Source organism: Vigna unguiculata, chromosome 3 (genome assembly GCF_037176805.1).
Source record: "Vigna unguiculata cultivar grain cowpea cultivar isolate G323 ecotype 2 chromosome 3, ASM3717680v1, whole genome shotgun sequence".
NCBI classification, from domain to species: Eukaryota; Viridiplantae; Streptophyta; class Magnoliopsida; order Fabales; family Fabaceae; genus Vigna; species Vigna unguiculata.
The window spans coordinates 49,491,361-49,499,684 of NC_140794.1; the positions used below are offsets into that span (position 1 = coordinate 49,491,361).

Here is an 8,324-nt window from a genome sequence, read left to right on the forward strand (position 1 = left end):
GTAAGAATTAATTTAGTTGGACAATTTTTTTTTAAGATGAGTTAATTTTTGAGAAAAGCAAATTTGTTGTAATCATTAACGTGATCCTCGTACTTTTAGTTAAATATATCAAAATTGGTTTAAACTCGTAATGAAGCAATTTGATTCCCAAATAATTCGAGAGAGATTCGCTTGAGAAACAAATAAAATGTGGATTGAATCGATTTTAACTCATTTAACTTATGAGTTAACTAAGTTCCAGTTGATAAGTTAACTTGTAACCCACGAACAACACTTTATATTATTATTTTAACCATTTTTTATAAATTTTTTGTTACAAATATTTATTGCTTTTAATTACGTAAGTTGATACTTTGATTTTTCTAAATACTAAAATATTAATAAAAATATTTGCATAATTTATATATTTAATTTATTTGTGACATTTTAATCTTCAACCATTATTTTTATAAATAATGTTTGATGAAGTAGATGAAATATATATATATATATATATATATATATATATATATATATATTAAAAAGAGAGTAGTATTAATCTATTTTGATTGTATTGTAATAAATATACAAAATAAATTGGATGAATAAAATATTTTTATGTGAATCAACCCACCTAAACCACTCATGGTAGCCCTACAAGAAAATTTATACATAATGACCAATTTTAGGAACTAAAAGTAATTAGTCAATGTAGTGATCAATTTAGATACCAATTTATAAATTAAAAATTATTAATAATTAAAATAGTTTCTATTATGGTTTATAAATTTGATATTAGCTACTAAGATTTTGATTATCTAAGAAATTGGTTGTTAGATTGGTCTCTAAATATGTTTTTGATTATTATTTAAGATTTTTGTGTAGTGTATGTTGAGTCGATCATAACATTTTTGGCAAGTAAGACCTATTAAACTTACTCATTTTTTAAATTAATCCATGATGAGTTTGTCTATGTCAGCCAAATTAACTCGTTTTGACACCTTTATTTTTCTTGTATATATCCATAAAAATTATATTTTACATAAAAAAAAACTTTCATATTTTATAATTTAAAAATCATTTTTAACTTTCAAATTACATATCAAAATGTTTTTACATAAACAAGAATAACAACAATGACAAGAAGGATTTTACAATTAGATACACTTTTCTTTGAATCCATCGGTGACGCAACACTTTGTTCTTGGAGTCCATCAGTAACAACCGTTATGCAAGATTGACGAGGATAACAAGGGGATAACGACGGGAGCGGTTGGCAATTTGGTCTTTTAACTATTCAAATGGAGTGGACATAAAAAGCGTGCAGTGCAGAAAGAAATTGTCATCCCCTCTTATTGGAAAAAGCCCAAATAGACCCGAAACCCAAAACCCCTGTACGCTAAACCCCATTACGAGTCGTAGGGAGGGAGGGACACAGACAAAACAATCATGGCGCAATGGTGGCGCTCCGCCGCCGGCCACTACCGAACTATGGCAGCGAGCCGTTGTTCGTCGTCTGCTTTCCGGTGCAGCCATTACCATACGATCCAAGCCATTCCAAGGGAGTGCACAGGCAGCAAAGTCTCAGCGAGAGACCGAGGGCAAGGTCGAATACCCGCCGTCCTTTTCTCCCAGAACCTTCTGGAGAAAAATCCCGACAATCGATCGGAATCGAAGAAGTACTTGCTAACCGTCGAGAAGAAGCAGATTAAGGCCATTCTTAACTCCGTCGACGCTCCTACCTTCTGCTCCACCCGCTTCCAGCTCCAGATCCGTGCGGGATCCGGGTCCTCTCATTTGGTCGAATCCGGAACCGTTTTACCTATCAAGGTTTTCTCCTTTCTTTTTTTTTCTTATAATATTTATATTTGGTTTGAGTTTTGAGTCGTAGTTTTTGGTTATGTAGATTCATAGGGACGAAGAGAGTGGGCAGATTCTTAATTTGGTGTTTGTTTGGGCTGAGGAAGGAATGAATTTGAAAGTGGATGTGCCTATTATTTTCAAAGGGGAAGATGTTTGTCCTGGTATTCAGAAAGGTAACTCTTTTTTTATTTTGTTGCTGTAGAACTCGTAGTTTAGGCATTTATTAGATGGTCTTTTGGTTCATGAATGATGAAAAATGGCCCTTGTGTGGAGCTCCCTAAGCTGAAATAATCAATAATCAATACTATTTGTATGCATAATTCGGAGATTACTTAGTAGAGAGATTATGGCTTTACGGAACTGTTTAGTTTTTTAGTTTAATTTTCTCTAGATTTTTTATAATTTGAACTTATTAGAAGTTATTTTATGTGTGACTTTTGAAGTAGTTATTACAAGAACCATTAATCTTAGTATACACGGTGACGGATAATTGGATGATAGCGCATCCTTTACACTGTCTCTGTATTTAAATTAAACTATTTTACCTTTCCTCAATAAACAATGGCAATTAAGGTAGAAAATATTGCCAAACATTAAACTGGGTGTGAATGTGAATTTATATTGATACAACAACAAATTATTATCCTACTAGGTGAAGTTGGCTACATGCGTGAAAGGTCATTCAATTTCATTTGTCACGGTTAAAATCCAAACCTTCTGGACAACTTTCTCCAATGTCTGTTTTGTCTCCCTCTCCCTTTTGTCTGCCTAAAATCATGTAATCTACTCTTATGATTGTTGCCTCTTTTTGCCCTTTTTTGTGAATTCTAAACCACATTAACTGATTTTTTTTTTTTTTGAATTTTTCCTTGATGCTACACCAACCTTTTTTTATATAATTTATTTTGTATTTTGATCACAGATCAATCTTAGTGTTCTCATTTTTGTTACTCTCACCTTTCTCTCATGTCGTCCTTTAAAGCCTATGAATTGATACAGTGTGGCACACATGAATGCTTAGTCATATGGTAAAACTTACCTTTGAGTCTGTTAAGTACTTTATGATCAGAAATAACCCTTGATGTCTTTCTTTATTTGTCATTCCCCCTGTTTCCTATGTGTATAGTCCTCCTTAATTTTTTTTCATCATTTTTTCATATGTTTAGTCGTATTCATCATCTCTTACTAGAAATTGCAAAGTATGTACTTTGTTAAATTCCTACTTAATTGAAAACCTTGTATTTCAAAGTTTGCCTCCAAAATTTAAGCTTAATGTTATTTTTTTCCTTTGATGCCTTGATGATTAGATCATCTGGAAAAAACACGCGGATAATCTTTTGTATGTCCATTATAGACACACTCTAGACTAGATTAAACGAAGAGAACACTCGGAATCCTTTTGGATTATCCTCACAAGCATTTCAAATTCTTGCCTCTAGGAATTAACCTCCCATGCTGTGAAAACTCTAGAGAGTTGAGTAAAAGAATTTCAGTAGTAAATGCATTCTCTTACATTTCTCTCAGTGATCAATTACAAGTAGCATTATATAGATGGCAAAGCATAGTTCACACCATCTGATACAGAGAGCTAATAACTACTCACAAACTAACATAGGAAAATTAAACTAAGCAATATGTCTGTTAACACAAGCATTTCAAAGGACTTTGTGGTTTGCTTGCTTCCAAGTAAAAAATGGGGCAAAGTAGACATAACTGGTTTGACATTGCTTAATTATTCTAACATCTATAACCATTGGATTACAATGGTTTGATAACTTTTATATTATATGAAATGTTTCTTGATAGACTCATTGCTTCTAGTCTCTTGCAGTTACATACATACATATATATATATATATATATATATACATACATACATACATATATATATATACATATATATATATATATTATTGCTTTTTTTTTGTTTGGGGCATTTCTTTGTTTGCGAACATTGTAGTTGAAGATCATTGTTCATTCTCAACATTTGTGATTAAAATACAGCAATCAGCCCTCCTAAGAAGTGTGTTTATGTTTTAGTATTTTATTTTTCTTTTGTTCTCGTGCTCTTTTGTTTTGCCTGTGGTGGACTGAGAAAAGTAAAAGCCCAGAGGCTACGTGACTGCTATTGCATTATTTCACCTGCATTTACTGTTTCTTTTTGAATGGTCAATATTTCCAGAAAAGTAATTTCAATTTAGAAAACCAGGAAAAAACTGGAGGAAGAATAGGTGACTATACAAACTTGTTATTAATTACATTACTTCGTTTTGTGAAGTATTAATTTTGACAGTATATATTGAAGATCAGTGTTCACCCTTCCAGCTTTCAATAGTCGATGACTTTTGCTCGTTATGCCCTGGGAAGACTGCTGTTTATGTTTGGTCAATTGACTTGCATTCCACGTTTTGTTAAAATACGCCGCTGTCTTACTTCTGACATCAACTTTCTTAATTCATGCCAAGTGCTCTGTATGTCATTATTTTTGGATGGTGGCAAGGGACGGTTGCCAATTTCGTCCAATTTAATATCAGTACAAATCGTTGTGGTTCTAATGTCATAATGCTAACATGGTTGACACTTTTATTCTATTACAGGAGGAATTTTGAACAAAATCAGACCTAGTTTAAAATATCTTGGCCCATCTGAGCACATTCCTTCAAAAATTGTTGTGGATGTGAGCAATCTAGATATTGAAGATAGAATATTCATGCGTGACATTGAGGTTCATCCATCCTTGAAGCTTCTCAGCAAGAATGAAAACATGCCCATATGTAAAGTAGTTCCAACAAGCTTGGGAAACAGAGAACCTATTGTGGAGTGATCAGTGAAGATGAATACAAGCACATTTGGAAAAATGGAGATGACATTCAATTTCCAAATAAGCAGAACTAACATCTTAGTTTGGTGATGTTTTCAAGCATTAACGAGTACAAGCACCTAAGATATTAGAACTATTTTGTATGTTGGACGAAATTGACGTTTCAATATATTGACTGTTTATTTCTAATGGATTGTTGGTTTCCTGCTCGTAAGAATTTGATATTGAAGTTCTTGAACATGACCACCAGGGATATGGTAATTTAAGCACCGTTTGCAAGTGGCGTGTCTCTGTGGATAAGTATTTTGGAAGCACAAGCATAAATTCACTGAATTTCTGTTATTAGTAATTGTGTTAATAATCTCAGAAGTTATAATATTCGGTCTGCATGAGAATTGGTCAAGTTAGATTCTGACGTGTCTCTTGGCTTTCTGTTGTTTGAGGATTCATCTTTTTTTTTTTCGAGACTTATTATAACTTTTGTTTAGTCTTTCCTTTTCACTTATAGTCTGCAGTTGAAATTCTTCGGTCAGCTGCATAACCATCGATTTCGCGAGTCCTTAAATAACAAGTAAAAGTTTGACAAAGTCTTTGAAGATAGGTTTTGTTTGGGAAAGAAAGAGAAAGGGGCAAGAATAAATAAGTCTGTAGGTTTTACGAGGTTAAAAAATTATTTTTTTCTTAATTTTTAAAGTAGTTTATAGATTTTATATTTCTAAATAACGTCATCTTAGGTATCAATTATGATGACATACCATTAATTATTTATAATCACATAATATAGATTTTATATTTGCGTATGGAAATTATCATTATTTCTCTACTTTCTTTGTATTTCTATTTTTATTTTTTTAACTATTTTATTTTAGATAATTTGATTCTTAACCGTACAATCTCACTGCATGACAAAAAAAAAAACTGTTCATTGAAATAATGCTTTTTAAGAAAAATCAAAGAAATGAAAGCTAATATTTTTCTTCTTTGGTTGTATGAAAAAAATATTTATAATTTCATAAATAAAAAATGAAATAAATACAAATGTTATTTTTCTTGTATTAAAAAACTTTCTTCTGTTTTCCACAGGTTAATAGTAACATATAACCACTTTGAAAAATTTTCTTCTTCGCACTTGTTCAAACAAAGAAAGGTATATGTGCTTTTTCTAATCCTTCCCATATTAATTATGCTGAGTTTGGAAATCTGTTTAAAATTATATATAAAATGAAAGAAAAAAATACTACATAAAATGATAAAGATATCTTAATAAAAAGTTGAAATATTAAAAAATTAAACATAGTTTAGTATGATAATTTTTATAACCAACCTTTTCTGTAACATTCTTTACCGATGCGGATAGAATGCAATTTTGTGGACTCAGTTCTACTCTACTCTTCACTATTTAATTCGTATGTCAAACGTGGAAAATGCTCTTTTCCCTCTTTCATCTGTCTGACCCTGTTCCTTTCACAATATTCTTTATAAAATGGAAATTTTTTATGTATTTTTTCAATATATCTTCATCGTGATCTATGATAAAGATGATTATCTATTCCTATTAAAACCATAATTTTTTAGCATTACCCTTTTCAATTTATGTTCCTCTGTTTGATTATTTTCCCTGAATGAGTCCAAACACCGAAAGGCAGAAGCATTAAAAGGGGGGAGATAAGGTTCGTGAAATTGAGGATAGAAGAAGGGTATTGGTCAAGTTGGGTGACCTTTGACCAATTCAGATTAATTGTCTCTTTTCTCTTCCACTACTTCAACAAATCCTCTGCTTTTTCCTGCTTCAATTATCAAAATTTTTAATCACTTTTGTGGAATATTGTTCTTGTAGCAATCATGTTTTTTGACCATTTTGGTTGACATGGTGGCCCAATAATGGCTAAAAGCAATGTATTTCGATACAATCAATAAGTCTCATATCACTTCAGATCAAACACAATTTAAATATTTTTTCTTCTTAATTTTTAGATATGTCTTTTAAAGATTAAATCGTGATCGACCTTCATACTTCAAAACGGACAATACCTCAAAAACGTAATAGTCATTATAATTATGTTGAATCGACTTTTGGTATATAAAACCAAACACTTGAACTTATGAGCAAATAATCACTTCAAATTAATTATAATACTTAACGAACAACATATAAACTCTTTTTAATGATTCAAAAGGTTCTGATTTTTTTTTCCTTTTCAATTACTATATCTAGTTTGACTATTAAATAAAATCATTTTTGTTTAATTTTGGATACGTTTTTATGTATGTAGTCATTTATTTTGTTACCAATTATTTAACACCTACTTTTTCTAATTTAAACATAAACTCAATAAAAACTTGTTTATTCAATTTTAACTTAATGAAAGATGTTTCTCAACTTAAAAAAATGAAAAAGGTTCTTATATATAACAATTATCATCATCTCTATTAGTATTATTATTTAATTTTTGCCGTCATGTGTATCTAACATTGAATATTAGAATGGTTATTTTATGACCACAAAATTAAGTTCTTAAAGTATTTGAAGAATAAGAGAGTCCTATTTCATTTAATTTAATGTTATGAATCGTGTATTAATATTGTGAAACAACGACAAAAAATGTAGATTATACCCACCTTCCATTTTAGTTATGGTCATGGAATTGTGTAGATGTCTTCTTCTTTTTTTAATTCTTTTAACCACAATTAAAAGTTGTCAATATGATCAATAAAAAATATAGTTTGTCTCATGTAATTGATGATATTTTTAAAAATTAGTAACTTTCAAATTAATTCTAAACTAACGAAACATCATTTCGACTCTTTTTTTTAATATGAAAACTAAATTAAATTTTGAAAAATCCAAAAAAAAAATACAACCTAAGCAATGATTGAATCTAAACAAAATATTATTTTCTAAAGGATGGATCTGAACAAATCTAACATAGTGCAGTGGAATAATAGACGCAGTGTATTAAATTAGATGTTATGACACGACGCAACTATGTAATTTGATTTATTAAACATTGTATGTTGAGTCAATGACTCCCAAAGCGAGTACAGAGAATGAGAATTAATTATTAAATCCACTTTATATTAATGTCAATCTATCTAGAAGGGAATTACTATAGAATCGAGAAACGCGCAATTATCGATCAAATAAACTCTTGAAATCAACGTCGCTTCTTCTCTTATAATCCGATCCAACAATAATGGAATCAAAATATGGTTTTACTTTTTCATTTAATAAACAAAATATGGTTTTACTTAGCAACAGTCTTCTCAATTCTCACCAACGTCAAACTCCATACATTTACGTAATTCCTCCTTCAAATACCCTCAAGTCAATACACAACCACATTAAACTAATAATAACAATAATAATATTAAGTTGGGTGACAGTTGTTAAGGTTATTTATATTTAGAGCCTAGTTTATTTATTTATTGTAACGAGAAAATAACTATACACTAATAATGCATAAAAATTTGGTGAAAATGAAGATAGAAATGAAAGTGAAAACATAGTTGTGTTGTGTTAATTAAGGGAGACGTTGAGTTGTTACCTGGCGCGAGAGCAATAGCAATAGCACATAACTAACTACCCTATCGAAAATAGAACACTCTTTCTGTTGGTAAAAAAAATAAAACTGTTTTTTGGGGAGAAAATTATTTATATTGT

General features: G+C 30.4%; 1 protein-coding gene across 1 annotated transcript; it reads left to right on the forward strand.

The window, feature by feature from the left end:
• Positions 1 to 1,358: 1,358 nt before the first annotated feature.
• On the forward strand, positions 1,359 to 4,852 carry LOC114175195 (Ribosomal protein L25/Gln-tRNA synthetase, anti-codon-binding domain-containing protein). The gene is made up of 3 exons (XM_028059958.2): positions 1,359 to 1,809; positions 1,886 to 2,015; positions 4,440 to 4,852. The coding sequence occupies exons 1-3, from the start codon at positions 1,429 to 1,431 to the stop codon at positions 4,664 to 4,666; spliced, it is 738 nt and encodes a 245-aa protein (XP_027915759.1). The 5' UTR covers positions 1,359 to 1,428; the 3' UTR covers positions 4,667 to 4,852.
• The last annotated feature ends 3,472 nt before the right edge of the window (positions 4,853 to 8,324 follow it).

Coding starts and splice junctions, on each gene's coding strand:
- LOC114175195 (XM_028059958.2), top strand. CDS start 1,429: ATGGCGCAATGGTGGCGCTCCGCCGCCGGCCACTACCGAACTATGGCA. Junction 1,810..1,885: donor GAACCGTTTTACCTATCAAG/GTTTTCTCCTTT, acceptor TTGGTTATGTAG/ATTCATAGGGACGAAGAGAG. Junction 2,016..4,439: donor TTGTCCTGGTATTCAGAAAG/GTAACTCTTTTT, acceptor ATTCTATTACAG/GAGGAATTTTGAACAAAATC.